Source organism: Chlorocebus sabaeus, chromosome 6, assembly GCF_047675955.1.
Source record: "Chlorocebus sabaeus isolate Y175 chromosome 6, mChlSab1.0.hap1, whole genome shotgun sequence".
NCBI lineage: Eukaryota > Metazoa > Chordata > Mammalia > Primates > Cercopithecidae > Chlorocebus > Chlorocebus sabaeus.
The window spans coordinates 19,947,255-19,968,616 of NC_132909.1; the positions used below are offsets into that span (position 1 = coordinate 19,947,255).

At 60.1% G+C, this 21,362-nt stretch overlaps 1 protein-coding gene across 4 annotated transcripts in view; it reads right to left on the bottom strand.

Moving 5' to 3' along the window:
• Nucleotides 1-3,602: 3,602 nt before the first annotated feature.
• Nucleotides 3,603-21,362, bottom strand: part of PAK4 (p21 (RAC1) activated kinase 4) — a 53,407-nt gene continuing 35,647 nt past the window's right edge. For 3 of the 4 annotated variants that reach the window (XM_037991650.2, XM_073016510.1, XM_073016511.1), the window contains exons 2-10: nt 14,531-14,603; nt 13,090-13,316; nt 9,596-10,054; nt 8,943-9,395; nt 7,880-8,013; nt 7,508-7,634; nt 6,266-6,391; nt 5,180-5,314; nt 3,603-4,581 (exon numbers count right to left, since the gene is read on the bottom strand). In XM_037991650.2, coding sequence (XP_037847578.2) covers nt 4,426-4,581; nt 5,180-5,314; nt 6,266-6,391; nt 7,508-7,634; nt 7,880-8,013; nt 8,943-9,395; nt 9,596-10,054; nt 13,090-13,293 — 1,794 coding nt within the window. In that variant the 5' untranslated portion in view covers nt 13,294-13,316; nt 14,531-14,603 and the 3' untranslated portion in view covers nt 3,603-4,425. The remainder of the gene's footprint in view (nt 4,582-5,179; nt 5,315-6,265; nt 6,392-7,507; nt 7,635-7,879; nt 8,014-8,942; nt 9,396-9,595; nt 10,055-13,089; nt 13,317-14,530; nt 14,604-21,362) is intronic. The other variant, XM_007996752.3, reaches the window with a different exon arrangement.

A 21,362-nucleotide genomic window follows, 5' to 3' on the forward strand; every position in this document is an offset into this window, starting at 1 on the left:
CACCCGCCACACACCCAGCTAATTTTTTTGTATTTTTAGTAGAAATGGGGTTTTACCATGGTGGCCAGGCTGGTCTCGAACTCCTGACCTCAGGTGATCCGCCCACCTCAGCCTCACAAAGTGCTGGGATTACAGGTGTAAGCCACCGCGCCTGGTTTTTTTTTTTTTTTTTTTTTTTTTTTTTGAGACAGAATCTCACTCTGTCACCCAGGCTGGAGTGCAGTGATGCGATCTCGGCTCACTGAAACCTCCACCTCCTGGGTTCAAGTGATTCTCATGCCTCAGCCTCCCGAGTAGCTGGGATTACAGGCACCCACCATGTCCAGCTAATTTTTGTATTTTTAGTAGAGACAGGGTCTCGCTTTGTTGCCCAGGCTGGTCTCGAACTCCTGATCTCAAGTGATCTGTCTGCCTCGGCCCCCCAAAGTGCTGGGATTACAGGCATGAGCCACCGCCCCCGCCCCCAGCATGCTTATTAAATCTCCTTGTCGTATATGAAGCTTCTGTACACACCTGGGTCTGCCTCTGGGATCTCTGTCCTGTCACTAAATCAGAATTACCAGGGTGAAGCCCAGCAAATCTAATGAACAACAAGGGTGGAGAATCCTGACTGCATGGTAATAGAATTTATGTTAGACACACACAAACACTACATTTCCCAACCTCCCTTGCCTCTGGGTGCGGCTGCGTGACTAAGCTCTGGCCAATGAAGCAATGGCAAAACCTCTGGGTCAGTCCTTCAAGAGGAGTGCCCTCCTCTCTCTGTGCCCCCTTCAGAGCATAAGCAATCCTCTAATACCACATGGGAGAGGCAGGTGTCCCAGGAGGAAGGAAAAAGATGGAAGGACTGATTCAGAGTCCCACAGAAGTAGGCCTTTTACACGGAAGAGCAGTCGTGGATTGTAGGGGTTCCCAAACGTGAGCGGGCATCAGCATCCCCCGGAGGGTGGGTTAAATACAGATCACTGGGCCTCACGAGCATCTGAGGCACCTAGGGTGGCACGCAGGGATTTATTTGCGTGTCCAGTAAGTTCCCAGTGATGCTGCTGGTCTGGGAACCACACTGTGAGAACAGCTGCTCTGACCTGGTTGCATCGTTTATTTTGGGTCTCTGTAAATGCACCTCCAGCTCTAGGTGGACAAATCCATCCCTGTGCCGCTCCTGGGCCCCCGGGTCTGACCCTCACCCACGGCACCTGTCCAGCCGAGTGTCATTCATTCCCGTGGAGCACCTCAGCTGGTCCATTAAATGTGGGCAGAGGGAATCCTCTGGCGCCACCCCTGCCCTAAGCGCTCCCCTGTTCTGCTCCAGGCGGACGCCTGAAACATGCATCTGTAGACCCTCTGGGCTCGTGGGGTTGGGAAGGGTCTGCCGGTAGGAGGCTCCTGGGTGAGAGTCCAGGGCGGGAAGCTGGACGAAGCCACTCTGCTCTGGCCAGGCAGAGGCAAGAGTGACCACCTGGGATTTGGGGAATGCCATCGGCCCCTTCTGTTCCTCCAGCCACACAGGTGGCAGCAGCCTCCTGTCTTTAATGATCGCTGGGCACCTTGCTCTCTGTGGCTCCTCCAGCCTTCTCAAAGCTTTGCCATGATCCAACCACCTTTACCAAATCCCGCCATGTGAAACAACTCTGGTTGGGGTCTGTTTACCTGACTGGCTCCCGCTGGAGGAAGCCACGTGGGGAGGAACGGGACCTCGGGCAGCTTTCACCCCACGCCGCCCAAAGCCGTGCCTTCAAACTGCAGTTGAGTGGGCCGGACATGGTGGCTCATGCCTGTAATCCCAGCACTTTGGAGGGCCAAGGAGGGAGGATCGCTTGAGGCCAGGAGTTCAAAACCAGCCTAGGCAACTTAGTAACATGTCTCTCAAAAAAAAAAAAAAAACACCCCCCCGCCCCCGCCCCCGCCCCCGCCCAAACAAAAAGAAACAAACCTGCAGTGACTGACTGAAGGCACCAAAACCAGCAGTCACCGGGGGTCACAGATGTGACTGGGTACAGGAGCTCCCGTCTCTGAGCCCGTGGTTTCTTCAGCAGGAGAGTGGGCAGCTCCTAGAGCTAGCTGTTCTCAGTGCCTGTGGGGTCGCCAAGCACCCTGGCTGAGCCTTGTGTTTCTGAGACGCTCTGTTCTTCTCAGTCCTTATCTGGGTCTGGAACCACAGTCACAGCGGCCTCCTGAACTGCTATTCTCTTTTCTGGAACAATTTGTTCATAAGGTAGAAGGAATTACCTGCTCCTTTAAAGTCTGGTAAATCTCATTTGAGGCCAGGCATGGTGGCTCACGCCTGTAATCCCAGCACTTTGGGAGGCCGAGGCGGGTGGATCGCAAGGTCAGGAGTTCAAGACCAGCCTGGCCAAGATGGCAAAACCCAGTCTCCACTAAAAATACAAAAAATTAGCTGGGCGCGGTGGCAGGCGCCTGTAATCCCAGCTACTCGGGAGGCTGAGGCAGGAGAATCACTTGAACCCAGGAGGCAGAGGTTGCAGTGAGCTGAGATTGTGCCACTGCACTCCAGCCTGGGCGACAGAGTCAGACTCCGTCTCAAAAAAAAAAAAAAAAAAACTCATTTGAAAGCGCATTCAAGCCCAAAGCTTTTTATTTATTCTCGAGTGTGTGTGCAGTGAGGAGACAGTTATTTTGGTCTTGTTTTCTATGTCTTCTTTTGCCCATGTTAGCATTTTTTTTTTTTTTCCAGAAAGGCATCCACCTCACCTAAGCCTCCAACACATTGCAGAGAGCACAGCTGCTTGCACCGCTGGGTTTCACTCTGTGATGATCCATCTAGGCTGTGTTTACACTTGGCATAGGCCCTGCCACACACAGAGTGCCCTGATTCTTGGGGTTAGGACCTGTGGAGGGCGGGAGGCATGGACTAACCCGGAATCTCTGCCCTGGCCACTCACTTCCCAAGAGGACCAGGCTGAGATCTCTGGTGCTGACGACGCCTGGCTGGCTTTGGGGATGGAGGCTCACTCCTGGCTCTCCCTCTGCCCCACTGCCTCCCTGGGTGCCAGGGAGGATGCAGAAGGTGGAGCCCAACAGGGCCTGAGGCACGAAGTGCCAGAATGCAGCAGCAGCAGTGATGGCGGCATGGCCACCTCCATGCCAGTCAGATGTCCCCCATCGTGGGCTCGGCTCCGGGCTCCCGCGTGGAGGGACGCACTTCACAGGGGGTCTCTCCGAAGCCAGCAGCTCCAGGCCAGTCGGCCTCAGTCAGTCCTCCAAAAGTCCATCTGCCCACTGACCAATCTGCCAAATGGCCTTAAATTTACCAACATCAGGTTAGCTCCTACCCACCAAATGTGCTCAAGACAAACAGCCTGTAAAAGGTTCCAGGAAATTGCAGATTTGGCAAACTGGGATCAGTCTGCACGTGGACCGTGGCAAACTGGCTGCTTCCAGGGGTGGGGACAATCCTGTCCCATTCTGGGGAGTGGCGGGTTTGGGGGCTTACTGGCTGCTTTGAGCTGAACTCCCCACTCCCCACCCCACCCTTGCCCTGCCCTGGCTGGAAACGTGGTTTGCTCCCAGATCCAGACCCTCTCCCTGCAAATTCCCACCCAAGACAGTCGGGCAGGGCCCCCAAACACACCACACACACAAAACAAGACAACGTTTTAATTGTAAAACTAACTTGAGGCAGGGGTGGGGGGCCGGGGCTGCGCTGACCGGGCAGGAACCTGGGTCTTCAGGCAGTGGTTCCGCCCGGGCCACCCCGCAGGACAGGGACCATCTGTCCCCCAATAGGGGCAGGGGCTAGAGTGTTATAAAATGGCAATATAAATAGACTTCTAGAAAAGAGGAGGCTGTCCAGGTGCAGTAGTCATTTGCTGCAGGGGCTGGAGAGGGTGGGGGGCCCTGACCCTGTCTTCCCATCCAGCCACAGAAAGGGGGTGCAGGGCTACGGGAAAAGGCCACTCTTCGGACATTCATGATCGACCCCCACAATGGCTCAGGGGGAGAGGGGGCTGGGTGTCAGGCAAGGCGCCAGACACCCCCTTGCAGGCTGGAGGACGGGGTGGCTGGATCTTTGCACACACGTACATGCACACTCGCACGCGTGCACACTCACACACACGTTCACCTCTCTTAGTGTTCTCTCCACCCCCAGCGACCCCCGCTGCAGACTTCCAGTGATGGGAGGGCCGCTGTCCTCCTGGAGACAAGAACACGGGGGAGGGCCTGTCCCAGAGGGTGAGGGTCCTGGGAGCCTCACTTGCTCCCACGAGTCCCTGTGTTTTTCTAAAAGTCACGAGATCAAAACCGGAGTTCAGTAGTAGGGTCCCATCTACCCCCGGCAAGGAGGGCGGTGCCACACGGCGCATCTCCCGGGCTGGGAGGAGTGGGAGGCCTGGCCTCCTACTGGCCTCGGTGGGGCAGGGGTGACCCGGGGGGCTCTTTGGTCGAGGGGAAGGGCGCTGGGCCTCATCTGGTGCGGTTCTGGCGCATGAGGGGCACGATGCTGGCGGGCGGCCCCGCCTTGGCCAGGAATGGGTGCTTCAACAGCTCAGCTGCCGTGGCCCGCTGGGCAGGGTCCCGCACCAGCAGGCGGTCCAGGAAGCCCTTCAGGGATGGTGACACCTGTCGAGGAGGAGCGGAGGGTCAGGGGGTGAGGGCCTCACTGATGGTGTGCTGTGGGGCCGCAGTTTCCGCCTCTGCCAAGTCGGCTGGCGGCATGTACTGTGCAGGAAGGAAGCCGGCAGAGGTCATGGGTGTCTAGAGCTTGGGGTGTAGACGGGACAGGGACAGGGACAGTGATGGTGCCCGTGATGGCGCTTACTGTGTGGCCCCAGAGGAAGCGACAAACTCTGGGGGCTCATGTACTCCCTATTTCCATGGCTTAGCAAGGAGCTGGAAGCAACTGGGACCCAGAGGTGCCCCTTTCTCTCCTGGCGAGTCCTCCACTAGGAAGGCCCTGGCCCTGTCCTCCACTTCTAAATGTGCAAATCTCTCTAGGGCCGCCGGGCAGAGCCCAGGGCAACAGTGAGGGTGCAGGGGGCCTGTGGCTCTGCTGCCTCTGTCGCCCAGGCCCCACAGACGGGGTCTGCACAGACACATGAGGCCTGGGGGTGGGGGGCCCAGCACACAGGAAGCACCATCCCAGGTGCCATCACCGTCCCCGTCCCATCCACACCCCCTGCTCCGGCTGGCGCAGTTTCCCGGCCAGGGAGGGGCCTACCTTGTGCAGGTTCTTCAGTCGGGGCGGCAGGTTGTCCCGAATCATCTTCATGGCTTTGAGGGGTGGCTCGTTGAAGTAGGGGGGCTCTCCGTCCACCATCTCAATCACCATTATCCCCAGTGACCAGATGTCCACCTGGGGCAGGGGAAGGGACAGCAGGGCTGAGCTGTTGGGGGATGGTGGGTCCTGGGGAGGCCTCAGGGAGGGACCGCCCGAACGCTGTCTCTGCCTCTGGCTCCTGGAGTCCTTGGCCCAGAACTCCCTCTTGGACACCCAGCCAGCAGTCCACGTGCCAGGGAGCCCCTGAAGAGAGTTGCCCACCCCGCACCCACCCCTCTTCTTTCTGTCAACTGCCCCCAGGTCCCCTCCCTCCCTCAGTCCAGGTGGCATCCAGTGGTGGTTCAGGACCCAGGTGGCCTCATCACCACAGTGGAGACACAGTGATTGGTTCAGAAACAGGCACAGGACCTAGCCTGGGTCAATCAGAGCCAACCTGGGGACTTACCCAAAACACCCAGGGAAAGAGGGGAGCCCGCAGGCAGGAGACACTTCCCAGAGCTGCCGGGGCCAGCTCCGCTCCCACAAGGGGAAAGCCGGCCTGTGAAGACAACGCTCAGAAATCAGAGCCAAGGCCGGGCGAGGTGGCTCACACCTGTAATCTCAGCACTTTGGGAGGCCAAGGTGGGCAGATCACCTGAGGTCAGGAGTTCGAGACCAGCCTGGTCAACATGGTGAAACCTCATCTCTACTAATACAAAAATTAGCTGGGCATGGTGCCGGCACCTGTAATCCCAGCTTCTCAGGAGGCTGAGGCAGGAGAATCGCTTGAAGCCGGGAGGCGGAGGTTGCAGTGAGCTGAGATTGCGCCACTGCACTCCAGCCTGTGCGACAGAGCAAGACGCCATTTCAAATAAACAAACAAAAAAAGAATGAATGAATACATGTATGCCTGTAGTACCTCCTCATCCAGAGCACCATTCCTGGCAATCACTCCCAGACTGGGCCCCACCTCCCGCCAGCGCTGCAGCTGGAAAATGGCAGCGTATGCTGTCCACAGCGGGACAGCCTCACCACCCTGGGGCTCACCTCTGGCCCATAGGGAAGGCGGGAGATGAGCTCTGGGGCCATCCAGTAGGGCGTGCCGACCAGCGACTTCCTTCGGGGCACTTCCTTGCTCACCTGGGCACAGAACCCGAAGTCTGACAGCTTCACCTGGGGCAGGGCAGAGGCAGTGGGGTCAGAGGAGCTGGCACTACAGGAAGGTGAGCAGGGGGGTCCGCCTACCTCATTCCTTGGCTTCAGACACGATGTGCCGCCCAGAGGACAGAGCTGGGGCCCAGAGCCAGACCAATAGGAAGCTCCACCACCTCCTGGTGGGGGCCCTCGGGCGAGTCACCTCCCCCAGGATCCCCTCATTTCCCTTCCTGACAGCCTCTGGGGCTTTTGGGGGCAGTAGCCTGAGTACTGCAGACAGCAGAGGCCAGGCTGGAGCTGGGAACAGGGGTGGCCCCAAAACCCTGTGCCCTGGGGCCCTGCTGCCCTCCAGCAAGTCTTTAGTTCGGTTGGAGAGGAAGGCAGCCCCGCACTGGGGCTGTGAGGGGACACAGCCTGCCTTTACGACAACCAGGCCCCTCACACCTCAGGAACTGTGGGCCCCTGTCCGACTTCTCAGGATCTCTATGGGTCTTCCTGCCTCCAGAAAACATGCCCACAACCGTGTGTGGACATCTCAGGTGGCCACAGATGTCGCCAACACACATCTGTAGATATCCGGAGCTTTCACAGACTGTCAGTGACACAGAGCTCTCTCTACCTCTGCCTGGACTGACTGGTGGGGCTTAATCTTCCTTGGGGGAAGGGACGGAGTCATCCACTTCTGCAAGCATTTCATTCAAGTCAAGGGTCCTCTCTCCCAGAAAATCACGTCCACCTGGCGTTATAATTGCCATGGCCTCAGATTCGGAACCTCAGTCCAAAGTATGGAAGACAGGGCTGGGGTCCACGGCCCGCCCCGGGTGCTGGGCAGGGAGCGGCTTTTCAGTGGAGGGAGAAGCCTGTGGTGGGGGCTGCGCTGTCTGCCCAGACCCCTGCCCCTGGGCCCAGCGTCCTGTGCTGATGGCACAGGCTCCGCCAGCCTCTGCCCTCCCACTGCATACAGTCGCCACTGAGCTGGAGCCTGACTCTGTGCTGCTCCACGATGGAGAGACGAACTTCCCGGCTCCTCAAGACACAGACCTGGGGGTCGGAGCTCACCTACCCTCAGATGGGATGGGGAAAGGTGGGGAAGCCCCGCAGCCGGAACCCCACCACCGCCGCCCGTCCCCTCACCCTGCCGTCATGGGTCAGCAGGATCGAATCACTCTTGATGTCCCGGTGGATGACGCCCTGGGCGTGGAGCACCGACAAGGCCTGCAGCACTGCCAGGCACACGGCCGCGATCTGCTCCTCGTTCATCCTGTGGGGTGGGATGGGGGTGAGCAGCCAGGTGGACAGCACCCCGGGGGCCGAGGGGGATGCAGCCCTGCCTTGGGATGGGAGGACTCTGAGACCACTTGACCCCACTATGGAACGGGAGGAATGGAAGACAAGGCTCCATCCCAAAGGCCAGAAGCACAGCTGGTTTGGAGATGTGGCCCCACGCCAAGCGGTCTGGAGGGGACTTGGTTGTGTCACAGGAGGAGTCTGAGGCCCCCGCAGTACCTGGTGTGGGTGACGATGTCAGTGAGGGCGCCTCCTTCCAGGAACTCCATGACCACCCAGAGCTCGTCCCCCACCAGGTAGCTGTTGTACATCTCCACCACATTCTCGTGCTGGTAGTCCCTCATGATCACCACCTGTGCAGGGGCTGCATCAGTGGTGGGGGGGAGGCGGGAGGGCTGCCAGCCCCGCCTCAGACCCAGCCAGCGCCACCCCCGTGGTTCCCCCTGCAGTTCCACATCGAGCTTGTGCTCACTGGGGTCACCTGGACTGCCCTCCCCTACTGCCACAGCCACGTGGGCCTCAGAGCCAGCTTGAAGCCCATGCCTCCCTTATAGGGGTGCACCCCCCTGGGCACACGCTCGTCTCAGGTCAGTCCTGGGCTGGTGCTGGCGGGGGAAGTGGGAAGACAGCGTTCAAGCACAGAGCTGAGACGCAGACAAGCAGGTATGGGGCAAGGATGAGAGAAGAGGGGTGCATCTGGGGGTGGAGGAGGAACTCAGGCGAGGAGCTCCTGGTGCAGCCAGGCGCTGTGATGCGCAACGGGGCCAAGAGGGGCCTCACAGACCTGGCAAAGGGGCCTGGGCTTCCTATTGTCAGGGCACTGAAGGGCGCTACCAGGGTCTCTAAGGAGGGATGGGGATGGGGTGGCCTGAACGTGAAACATCCTCTTGGTCGTTGTGTGGGCTGTGCCGAGGGGATGCCCAGGAGCTGAGGCCGGGGCGGGGCACAGGGAACCCAAGAGGGGCAGGTCTAGAGGACACTGTACCCTGGAGCCCAGGTGGGCTTCAGTGGGTGCGAAGGGCCTGGAAGACACGGGGTGAGGGGTCAGTGGGCCGAGGAACCCTGGGTCTGGGGCTCAGGGACAGAGATGTGGGTGAGGGTGCTGTGAGGATAGAGGCAGGGACCCAGCTGGGGCGGAGGAGATGGCCTGGGGAGGGAGAGGAGTGAGGGGAGGAGAGGAGGCTGGCCCAGCACGAAGGAGTACAGGGAGAGGAGGGAGGGCAGGGCGGGAGGACCGGCAGGGTGGCAGGGCGGCAGGGCAGCACGGCAGCAGTGCCCGCACCTCGTTGAAGAGCAGCTCGCGCCTCTGCTGCTTGCGCAGGTCCATCTTCTTGACGGCCACAAGCTTGCCCGAGCTGCGCACGGTGGCGATGCACACAATGCCCGTGGAACCCTCGCCAATCTTGATGAAGTTGTCCAGGTAGGAGCGGGGGTCACCTGGGTCCACCACCAGCTGCAGGGCAGCCCGGAACTGCTCATGGGATACTCGCTGCGGCTCCCGCTGTGGCGAGCGGGGGCCAGGGGGCCCGGGCACGGCAGGGGCAGCAGGGGCGGCTGGGGCGGCTGGGGTGCGGGCTGGAGGGGCCAGCTGGGGCTCCGAGGCGTGGGGGCCCAGCACTCCAGGGCTGGGGGCGCCTCGGGTTCGGGTGGGAGGCCGGGAGGAGGAGGAGGAGGACTGGGGGACGGCCAGGCCCCCCGCTGATGGCCCGTTCGGGGCCACGTCATGAGGCTCCCCCTGAAACAGAAGAGAGAGGCAGCTGTCAGTGATGGGTTCCAGGGGCCAGCTCTGCTCCCTGAGCAGGAGAGAGACCCAGCGATGGGACAGACACACGGGTGGTCAGGATGAGATGCACGGTGGCAGGGTGGGGCTGGAAGGTGGGGATGGAGGAGCAACGGGCAGGGCACAGCGGGGCCCTGGGGCGGGGGATGGGTTACCTGGGCACCCCGGGATGGGTGGTCCGTGTCAGCCCTCGGGTAGGTGTTAAAGGGCCGGCCAGCTGCCAATTTCGCCCCACTGGCCAGACCAGCAGGCTGGGGGGTGCCGACGTCAGGCCCGGAGAGGGGGCGTTTGTCCCGGGAGGACTCCTGGGGCCCCCCTGAGCCCTCCCTGGAAGACTTGGGCCTCTTCTCTGGCCCCACCCGTCGCCTGTCACCACTGCCGCCACCCGCCTCGCTGTGACTGGCGATCCGGCCTTGGCTGCCTGCCTTCCCCGGGCCCCCTCTGGCCGTGGTGGCCGGCTCCTCCGGCATCCCATTTTCCTGGCGGGCACGGGCGGGCGGCGGCGGGCTGTCTCTCCGCAGGGAGTTGGAGCGTGTCACCGACATGTTCTCAAACTCATCCAGCAGCAGCGTGAGCGCCCCATCCTTGGCACCTTTGCTGCCCCGCACGATGGTCTGGGGTCCCAGTCAATGGTGGGTGGGGGCCCAGCAAGGAGTGGGGCACACAGGACGTGCATCCGACACACAGGGACAGGACAGCACGACACACACAGAGACAAGACAGAGACGCAATGAAGAGATGCCATGGAGTGACAATGGCATGGGTGGTGCGGCCCCTCCCCTCCCTGGGGACGCAGCTGCAGAGGCCGGAGGAGTGATCCCCATGGCCAGGCTGCTGCCCCCTGGGCTGGGTGGGACCCTGGGGAGGCACCCTTTGTTTTTCCCCTGTTCCCCACACTGGCAGAAGAGTCCTGCCCTGTGGGGTTGGGGGAGGGAGGGCAGAAGCCGACCCATCCCCATCCCATAATCAGCCCCGAGGACTGCAAATGACAGGGAGCTGGGGCCTGGCCTGGCCTGGCACTTCCTCCCCTGTGGGCGCCAGTGTTCCTCAGCCCCAAAACCACACTCTGCTCCCATGAACAACAAGGGGTGGGGGACAGGGAGGGTCAGAAAGGCCTGGTCCCAAAGTACAGGGCAAGGGGGTCCCAGGAGCCGGGTGGCAAATACAAACGCAGGTGGGGACCAGGCAGAGCGTCCAGTGCGTCCCAAGTCACCCTGTCCCCACCCTCCGTGGTCTGAGTCGTGTTCTGCAGGGCCCCTCTGTCCCCGCCCCATTTCCAGGCACACGGGTGTCTTCCCACCATGCCCCCACCCAGGGCCTCTGCTGGCTGCTCCCTCTGCCCGGAACATCAGCTCTCAGGGTCACCGTGGCTCCCTCCCTCCACTCCTTCAGGTCTTCACTCAAAACTCAGCTTCTCAATGAGGCTTCCGCTGGCCACCCATCATCTAAAATGCCAGCCCCTGCCCTGCCTGCATTCTACCCAGAGCGCCTGACAGCAGCTGATATAGAGCACGCAGGCATCTGTCTGCTCCCGGCTCTGCCCAGTGCATGCTCTGGGCAGGGATTGTTTTTTCCTGTCTGGTTCAGGTCCTGCTACATCTCAGCACCTAGACCAGCATCTGGTGCACAGCAGGGGCTCCGTGAACTTTTGCTAAACCACGGAGTCAGTGAGGCGGCTGTGCAGAGGCCACGGTGAGCTGAGAACATGGGCCCTGCTGACAGGGACCCTGCCCAGGGTTCAGATATCCTCCAGCCGGAGGCCTGCCTCTAATGTGCAGAAAACACTGACGCCACAAACCCGTGGTCTGCCGCTGCCCTGCCTCTCCTGGCCGTGGCTGTCTGCCTGAAGCCGGGCCTTGCCCAGGGGCCCCAGGAAAGCAAGGTGGACACTAGGCCAGTCTTTGCTCTTAGAACCAGGAATTGAGGCTAGGAGCGGTGGCTCACGCCTATAATCCCAGCACCTGGAGACCAAGGATCACCTGAGGTCAGAAGTTTGAGACGAGCCTGGCCAACATGGCGAAAACCCATCTCTACGGAAAAGACAAAAACTAGCTGGGCATGGTGGTGGACACCTGTAATCCCAGCTACTTGGGAGGAAAATCACTTGAGGCAGGAAAGTCACTTGAACCCAGGAGGCGGAGGCTGCAGCTAGCCAAGATGGCGCCATTGCACTCCAGCCAGGGAGACAGAGCAGGAATGTGTCTCAAAAAAACAACAACAAAAACAAAAACAAAGAAACAAACAAAAAAACACAGGGGGTTGAGAGGTCCCTGGGAGGCCTGAGGTCCGGACAAGGGCAGCAAACACAAGCGCCTATGGGGCCCCAGGACAGTGCCAGCCACGAGGCCCCGTGTGTGAATTCAGGTGTCCTGCCTCCTGGTGGGACCGCCACAGGCAGGCCTCACATCTGGCGGGCCAGGCAGGAGCTGGGTTTTTGGAGACACCTTGATGTGGGTCAAAGCCTACATGCAAGCTGAGGCGGGTCGGGTGTGGCCTGCGGCCCAGAAGAGCCAGTACCCGGCCTGCAGAGGCCACTGCCACTCGACTCCAGCTGGTCTGTCACCAGATGCCAGAAACGGCCTCAGAAGTGGTCTGTCACCTTTTCAGTGGTGGCAAAGAAGTCAAAGCATTCAAAAGCATCCTGTGTGGGCCACATGGAACCCTCAGTGGGCCACCACACTGAGCTGCACTTGTGTCTACGGCCAACTTGTGGGCCCTTGGGGCTCCTCCCCGCCAGGCTGGGCTGGGCACCCGGAAGGGTGAGTCCCCAGGCACACCCATCTCCACCCGCTGGAAGCAAACCTGGCTGAGCTCCCCCTGGCCTGCGGCCCCTCCCTGTCCCCACTGACCACGGGAGAGTCCAGGCTCCAAGGCTGGTTTCTGAGGCTCAGCAGGGGCTCAGGCCAGGCCAGCCTTGTGCGAGGCCACACCCAGACACCGGCTCCACAACTCTCACCATTTCACATGGAGGCAGGAGAGGGGGTAAGAGCATGGGCCTTGGAAACAGACATTGGTTCAAATCCCAACCTTGTCATTTTGCTCTAGATGGCAGGAAAAAAAAACCCAAAACCAAAAAGCCCGTGTTTCACAGGCGTGATTTCCCCCACTAAAGCCCAGCTTCCCCGGCGCCTGCTGGAACTCCTCCTCCTCCTCAGCTCTGGGCTCCGCCTCGCTGTCCCCTCCTCCCAGAAGCTTGCCTGGAGCCCTGGTCTGGGTCAGGTGCCTCCTCCGGGCTTCCCCATCCAAGCCCTGACCACTTGGGGCTGTCACCCTCTGGGAATGGGTCTGTCTCCCACTGCCACGAGCTCTGGAAAGGCTCAAGAATGTGACGGAGTGTGGTCCGGGGCACAGCAGCATGGCCCCCGGGGTAGGAGTGACCGGGAGACAGCAGAGCTTGCAGGCTGGTGTGGGGGCTGTCAGATGGGCCATGGGGGATGCAGGTTGGGGTGGCATGGGTTCTCAGAACTTGGAGCCAGTGGGTGGAGGGTGAAAGGCCAGCGCTGGGCCCAGGATCAGGGTTGAAGGCTGGGGTGTGTCTGTTTCCATGTCAGTGAGGAGGTGTCAGTCATAGGGTCGAGTGTGGGGTTGAGGGCTGGGGTCACTCAGGGGTGGGGGTGGGCTGGGGGAGGTGGTGGCGGCTGCCACATACCTTGGGGGCTCCGGGCTGGATGGAGGTGATGCAGGCGGGGTCGATGAGGGGCTTTGGCCGGCGAGCCGACTCCTCGATCAGGCTCTGCCACTGGCGGGGCAGCCCCGTGAACTTCTGCTCGTGCTGGTCGAAGCCCGTGTGCACGCGGTGCTCGAAGTTGGACGGCGCGGAGATCTCCACCCTCTTCTTCCTCTTCCCAAACATGATTCCGGGGGGCTCGGTGCGGCCTGCGGGAGGAAATCATGGTGGGTGAGTGAGAGCCTGCCTGTGTCTCTTCCTCCTCTGCCCGTGCCCTGTCCCTTCCAATCTCATCTTCCACCTGAACCAACAGGAGGCAGGTGCCTCCTTCCGGGTCTCCCTGCTCAGCCCCTGCCCCCATCTGTGTGGCACACACAGCCAGAGGGCACCCGTGAGCACCTGAGCCCCCACGTCCCTCTGTTCCGAACTTTCCTGCCGCTATGTCTCCCGCGGGCCCACAAGCCCCCATCACCTCTCTGTTCTCACCCCCTGGAGACCTCAGGGCCTTTGCACGGGCCGGCCCCCCTGCCTGGAGCTCACTTCCAGTGTCCGCACAGGGCTCCCCGTCTCCTCCTTCAGTTCTCAGAGCAGCAATGACTCTTTTCCTGACCACCACCCCAAGGCAAGCAGCCCCGTGTCCCGCCGTCCCCGCTCTACATCACCATCACAGCCCAGAAATCCTGTCTGTTGTTCCGTCTTAGGTTCCCGAGGGCAGCATCCACACCACTCCGCTAGAATGTCAGTGCTACCTTCTGGCCAGGTCTCATCTGCCCCGCTTCCCCACATCCCCCACTGTGCCTGGTACACGGTGTGTACTCAATGGACGGTCATTGCTGGCCTGGCCACAGCCACCACCGCTGGTCCAGCTCTGAGTCTGGGCTGGGGACATATACACCGTTGGATATTGACTCAGCACAGGGTTACTGAGCCCCTGGGGTAAGAGGGCACCCAGGCAGCCTTGCCACGACACTCCCCTATCTTCAGGATCTGTGGTCTTCAGTCCGGCCCTTGCCATAGTACCAAGCACAGAGCAAATGCTCGACCAAAGCCACTTTAAAAAACAAAGGGGCTGACGGGGAGACATGCTGATGGCGGCATCTCATAGACAGCCCGCAGAAAGATGGGAAGGGGAGCCAGGCGGCCAGAGTTTGACTCTCCACCACATGCTGCCGTTGACCTTGGGCAGGTGACAACCTCTCTGTGCCGAGGATGAACCCCCACAGGGCTGCCGCGAGGGGTCATGGGTGACTGGGAGCCAAGAACTTGATGCAGGGCTGGGCAAATGCGGGGGGCCTGTCGGTGGGGGCCACTGTGATGCCCGGGGTGGCTCCCACAGTGTCTATGGGAGGAGGGGCCCAGTTCCTGCTCCCCCAGAAGGCCCCACCCCAGCTGTCCCAGGCCTGGGCCCTGGAGTCGCACACACCTGGTCTGATGCTGGTGGGACAGAAGTGCCCTCAGGCGGGTGACCACTCCTCTAGAGGCTTCGGGTTACTCATCTGTAAAATGAGAGGAATGCATCCATTCACTCATTCACTCATTCACTGAGGAATAACTCCGCAATGGGCCGCCTCTGTGGCCACCGCAGTGGCCCCAACAGCCTTTGACCTCATGGGAAGTTGGTGTGGGGCAGACAGACCTGTCCCCACGCAGCAGCAGCCCAGGTGGTCAGGGCTGGGGGATGGGAGCACGGGACCCAGCCTGGAAGGACGGTGGGGTGGGCAGTAGGGAGGCTTCCCGGAAGAGGGGAACAGTTGAGACCAGAGGACGGGGGGACACGCAGGTGGAGTTTCTCTTCTGTCTTGTTCCCAGCTGGCTCTCCAGAGCCAGGCACAGTGCACAGCCCAGAGAGTCCTGTGGCCCTAGTGAGAAGACAGAGGACGCGCAGATGCATGTGGCCCCTCCACACCTGCTTCTCCGCCCAGCTCAGGCTGCCTTCATGGGAGCAGCCAGGAAAGGTGAGGCCCTGGCCCAGAGCTAAGACCATCGATGGGAGCCAGCCAGGGGAACCGGTTTGGCAGCGGGAACCCCGTGGGAGGCGGGTGGGGACCCGGCAGTCAACCTGTCTCAACTGGTCCCAAGAGGCCAGCGGGTGGTCAGAGCTGGCCTGGCCAAGGCTCCCAGGGTTGGCCCAGTTTCCCTGCTTGCCCTGGGGCCCAGGATGCAGGGCGGGCAGGGGGCCTTCTTTGTGTCTGCCCAGCCCCTTCTCTGAGCCCAATGCCGGCGCCCTGAGTGCTGCCCAGCCCTCCCTCGTGGCCTTCCAGCCCGGCCCATCCCTGGTGGCCCTGACCTACTCCCTCACAGCTTTCTAGGCCCAGCTCCTAGGGTCATCCACATATCCCAACAGTCCCCATCTCCCCACTCTGCCTGCTGTCACTCCAGAACTGTGTCCCATGTCCTCTGGCCTCTCCGTCCTCCCAGATGTCCCTCCACCCCCTTTGGCCCCATGCCCAGCCCGTGACTCTTCATCGTGAACCTGTCACCCCGCCCATCCCGCTCCCTCCCCACTGCGGGGCACTAGGCTGTTCCCACAGTCACAGGAACAAGATCAGCCATGTGACCCTCACTAAGCCCAGAGGGCGGAGAGCAGGGCAGACCCGGAGGTGGCGGACGCCTGGGGACAGGGCAGGAGAAGCCTGGAAGGCGGGCGGCTGACCCAGCTAGCAGCACGGGGTCTGGGGTATGTCCTCCGAAGCCTGGCCTCCTGCCCTCCCACCCATAAACCCCCAAGGGAAGGGGGCAAGGGGCACGCCTCCGGATATTTGCCTGGGGCCACCCCTTTCCTCTGGGCACTGCAAAGAGGGCAGGACAAACAGAGGAACTGAACATGTTTATAATGACTAGGCAGGGGCCCCACCCTGGGCCCTCCTGGGCAGCTCCAAGCCCTGCTGGTTTCCCCGGTAGGCGCTCCCTTCCCGACACAAGCTCCTGATCTCACGGGGGCCACAGAGGCCGTGCCAGGCCTGGGAAGAGGGAGAAGAGCTAGACAGAAAAGCTGGGCTTGCCCAGGTGCAGGCAGGGAGGGGTGGGGGCTGGGCTCCCGGGCCAGCTCCGAGCTTGGCAGTCAGGCTGCCCAGGGCTCCAAACACCGGCAGGGCTGCTATGACCTGCCCTGTGTGACTTCACTTTCTGTGTCTGTGAATTGGGGATCTAACCCAACCTGGGGACCTCAATATGTGGCCCTGAGTGAGCAACTCTGCCACGCTGTGCCTCAGTTTCCTCCTCTGTTCAAAGATGGCGATGACAGTAGCTGCTTCCTGGAGTATTTCTTTATTTTTTTAAATGGAGTCTTGCTCTGTTGCCCATGCTGGAGTGCAGTGGCGTGATCTCAGCTCACTGCAACCTCCGCCTCCCGGGTTCACGCAATTCTCCTGCCTCAGCCTCCCGAGTAGCTGAGATTAACAGTTGCCTGCCACCACGCCCAGCTAATTTTTGTACTTTTAGTAGAGACGGTGTTTCACCATGTTGGCCAGGCTAGTCTCAAACTCCTGACGTCTAGTGATCTGCCCTCCTCGGCATCCCAAAGTGCTGGGATTACAGGGGTGAGCACCCGCGCCTGGCCTTACTAGAGTTTTTATAAGGAATTACAGAGAACACAGGACACGGAGGGCCTGGCCCAGAGACAGCGGTTGGGATCAGAGCCAAGGCAAATCACACACAGTAAATGCTCAGCAAGTGCCAGTCACCATTCCAATAGCAGCCAGCACTTACTGAGTAGCTACTGTGTACCAGCCCTCTCCCAGGCACTTTACCCGGGTCCCACATCTGGCCCTGGAGGAGGGGCCATTATAAGCCCCGGATTACAAACAGGGAAAACAAGGCACAGAGGGGGACCTCATTAACCCAAGTGACCCAGCTAGGGTGGCAGGGTGGACACCAGACTCCAGGCCTGTCTGCAGAGATTTGCGGGTTCTGGCCCTGCTGTGTCTAATCCCGTTCCATCCTCACAAGCATCCTCATCCCAATTCACAAATGGGGAAACTGAGGCCCGGAGAAGGGAAGGCCCTTGTCCAGGGCATGGACAGGAGAAGCAGCCAGTGAGAAGCAGCCAGGATTTGAACCTGGGCAGTTGTATGTGGAAGGCACTGAAGGCTGGGCTCTTACCTGCCTGTCCTGCTGCCCTGGAGGGCTGAGGTGATGCTGTTGGTTTTATTATTATATTATTATTATTATTACCATCATCCTCTCAAGGCTGGTCCTGGCCTCCCCTCTCCCTCCCTCCCTCCCCATTCTTTCTGTCTACACCCAGACCTTGCCTTTCCTCTCCTGGCCGAGTCTCTGCTGAGGGTCCCTCCCTCCTGTGTGACCTGTCCTGGACACCACAGGCAGTGGGAGGAAGCACAAAGTGGACCCCCGGGCCCCCGCCTCCTCCACGGCTGTTCACCAGCCTTTCCCATGGGCCTTTGCAGCAGGAAAGATGCTTAAAACCAACCCTTCCCACCAAGTGTGGCCTGAGGCTCAGCTCGGTACTCCCACCACCACAAGGGACCCATGGCCAGAGCAGAGGCTGAAGCTGAGCTCACAGGCACCCCCAGCCGCGGTGGTAAAATATCTCACTAAACTCACCAAGCAGAGCTGGGCCTGGAAGCCAGTCCTGCCCACTCCAGAGTCCACAGCCTTAAACCCTTCGCTGGCCCCCAAAATGCCTCCTTGTGGCCTGAGAGTCCCCACAGGACATGCCCATCACCACACTGCCCTCCTCTCCTCCCAAGCACCCCTGTACTCACTGTGCCCTGGCCACATAGGTCCCCCTGCTGCTCCTCAAATCCTAGACACGGTCCCACCTCAGCACCTTTGCATGGGTGAGTGCCCCACCTGGAACTCTCCTCTCACTGACCCCTCTCCTCCCCTGACTTCCCAGGCCCGCCTGTGCTCACAAGCCCTGCTCCTGTCCTGTGGTGCTCTACGCCCATCTCTGCTTTATCTTTCCTTAGGGCTCTCACCACATATATGGTGTGTGTGTGTGTGTGTGTAATTCTTTTTTTTTTTTAGACAGAGTTTCACTCCTGTTGCCCAGGCTGGAGTGCAATGGCATGATCTAGGCTCACTGCAACCTCCGCCTAGTGGGTTCATGTGATTCTCCTGCCTCAGCCTCCCGAGAAGCTGGGATTACAAGCGTCCGCCATCACGCCCAGCTAATTTTTGTATTCTTAGTAGAGATGGGGTTTCACCATGTTGGCCAGGCTGGTCTTGAACTCCTCACCTCAGGTGATCCACCTGCCTCAGCCTCCCAAAGTGTTGGGATTACAGGTGTGAGCCACTGGGCCCAGCCGTGTGTGTAATTCTTTAGCGTCTGCCTCTCCCCTAGAAAGTGTCAGCTCCACAGGCAGGGACGGTCCTCTGTCTTGCCCCCTCACAGCCCAGGGCAGCACACGGTAGGGACTCCGTGGAATGACTGTCCCTGTCCACTGCACTGTTCCCCTGCTCAGAGGCCTTGGACAAGGTCCGGCAGCACCCGGAAAATCTTTGAGATAGGCAGCTGGGACCTGGGGGCAGGAGCCCAGAGCAGCAGGGAGATGCAGCCGTCTGCCCCAGCCGGGGCACAGACACCTCTGAAGTCCAGTATTCGATCACAAAAATGCAGGCATATTTTGTACCCTACTCTAAAATGTTTATTTCCAGTTTTAAAAAATCTTTTGAATTCTTTAACATGTGGGACAGGCAGCGTTGACCTGGCCGAGCAGACGCTTCCGATTTTCCAGTCACCCCCTGCATCCTCTGACCTTTTATGGCAGGAAAAGGGCACCACCACCCCATTCTCCCCTACAAGGTTAATTGACCCAAATGGAAAAGCAAGATCCACCGTGCGACAAAGCTGTCGGTGTGAGCAGGTGCACGTGTGAAACCCCTTACCTCCTGCCCCGCCCCCTCCAGGCTCTGCTCAAAGCTGCTGCCCCTGGAAGGGAGGGGGCTGACCAGGGGCAGAGCAGGGGAGGTGGCCAGGACCACAGGCATCCTTTCATCATCACTAAAATGAAACCCGAATCAGGAAGGGGACCCACAGGGGTCACTGCCTCCAGCCTGCACTCAGGCTTCTACCATGGGTCGCACTCACCACCCTGCCACAATCTTCACCTACCAGCTCTGGGAAGACCCCTCCCTGCCTCAGTTTACCCCCTACCTTCTGGGGATGTGCTCTGATGGCAGAGGCGCTGGGAGTCTGGCTTGCTGTCCCAGCACAGCAGGCTCCTTGCTGTCCCGAGTCCCCCACGCCATTCCTGCCTCCAAACCTTGGCTCAACTCTTGCCCCCATCCTGCACAGCCCCCGATCCTCCTCTATCCACATCTCTCCTCAGGCCTCCCGCACTGAGCCTCGCTCCTCCAAGGAGTCCTCAGGTTTGGGACTGACACATCCCCAGGGTCCTCCTTAGCAAACACCTACTCCACCCACAAGCGACCCCATCACACCCACCCACGCATCGACCCATGCACCTGTCCGTATCTACTGAAGGCTGACTCTCTGCTGGGCCTGGGGCCCATAGCAGTGCACCCAACAGTCAGAAACATCCCTGTCCTTGCAGTGCTCACATTCTAGAAGGAAGGAGGCAGTCAATGTATGAGATAAATCAGAAAAGTATCTACTAAGTCCAGTGAGAAATGCTGAGATAGAAAATAACGCAGCAATCAGAAAGGAGCTGAGGGGAGGGGAGGCTGGAATTCTCAATAAAGTGGTCAAGGTTGGGCACGGTGGTTCACGCCTGTAACCCCAGCACTTTGGTAGGCCAAGGAGGGAGGATCACTTGAGCCCAGGAGTTCAAGACCAGCTTGGGCAACCTAGTGAGACCCTGTCTCCACTCCTAAAACTAAGAAATAAATAAAAAATTAGCTGGGCGTGGTGGTGTGCACCTGTGGTCCCAGCTACTGGGGAGGCTGAGGCGGGAGAATCACCTGAGCCTGGAAGGTCGAGGCTGCAGTGAGTGATCATGCCACTGCACTCCAGCCTAGGTGACAGGGCGAGACCTTGTCTCAAAAATAAGAATAACAGGCTGGGCGTAGTGGCTTATGCCTGTATTCCCAGCACTTTTTGGAGGCCAAGTCAGGTGGATCACTTGAGGTCAGAAGTTGGAGACCAGCCTGGCCAACATGGTGATATCCTGTCTGCACTAAAAATACAAAAAATTAGCCGGGCGTGGTGGCAGGTGCCTGTAATCCCAGCTACTCGGGAGGCTGAGGCAGGAGAACTGCTTGAACCTGGGAGGTAGAAGTTGCAGTGAGCCGAGATTGCGCCACTGTACTCTAGCCTGGGCGAGAAAGTGAGACTCCATCTCAAATAATAGTAATAATAATAATAATAAAATAAAGTGGTCAGGCAGGCCTTGCTGAGAAGGGGACACGTGAGCAGGGACCTGCGTGAGGAGGGCAGAGGGAGCCATTCGGGGCCCTGGAGGAAGGGCAACCAGGGTAGTGGGAATTTGCTTGATAGGGTCAAGGGGCAGCAAGGAGGCCGTGGGGCTGGAGCAGGGTGGGCGAGGGGGTGAGGGGACGGACAGGCCAAGGAGGTAATGGGGCAGATCGTGTGGGGCTTTGGGGGCTACAGGGAGGGCCCGGTCCTTTTCCGAGTGAGATGGAGTTGCAGGGGTCTCTGAGCCCAGGAGGGCCACTGCCTGACTCAGGAGTTCACAGGCTCCCACTGGCTGGGAACAGTCTGTGGGGGCAGAACGGAAAGGGGGACCAGGGAGGAGGAAGCTGTGATGGTCCAGTGGAAATCAAGAGGACAGGACCCTGTGGGGACTGCAGAGGGAGCAGCATGAGCAGGTTCCAGGCATGCTATAAAGGTGGAGGTGGCAGGACTGGTCCAAGGCTGCAGCATGAGCTCACAGGCAGGCGCTCGGTCTGGTCTTGCTCCATGTGGCACCCCCAGCACCTGGCCCAGAGCCTGGTCAGCCGGGGTCCATTCCCTCCAGGGCCCTCAGTGCTGCCTCACACGTTACAGTTGTTTGCCGGTCTGTGGCCGTCATCCTCGCTAAGTCAGCGGCTCATGTGGACAGGCCCCATGTGTTGGGTGAGGATGGCTGCATCTCAGTGCCTAGAGCAGGGCGTGGACTCACAGGGGCCCCCCTTCGTGGCTGTGGACTCGCCCAGGCCATGCCAGGCACGCAGACCAGGCCACATGGAGCCCTCTAAACAGTTCTGGGTGCTGGGTGGGGAGTCCTCTTCCTTCCTGTTCCTCACACCAGGAAACTGAGGCCCAGAGGGGGAAGTCACTGCCCAGGGCTATCCAGTGCCAGGTCACAAAAGCAGCCACTCTGTACCACAGA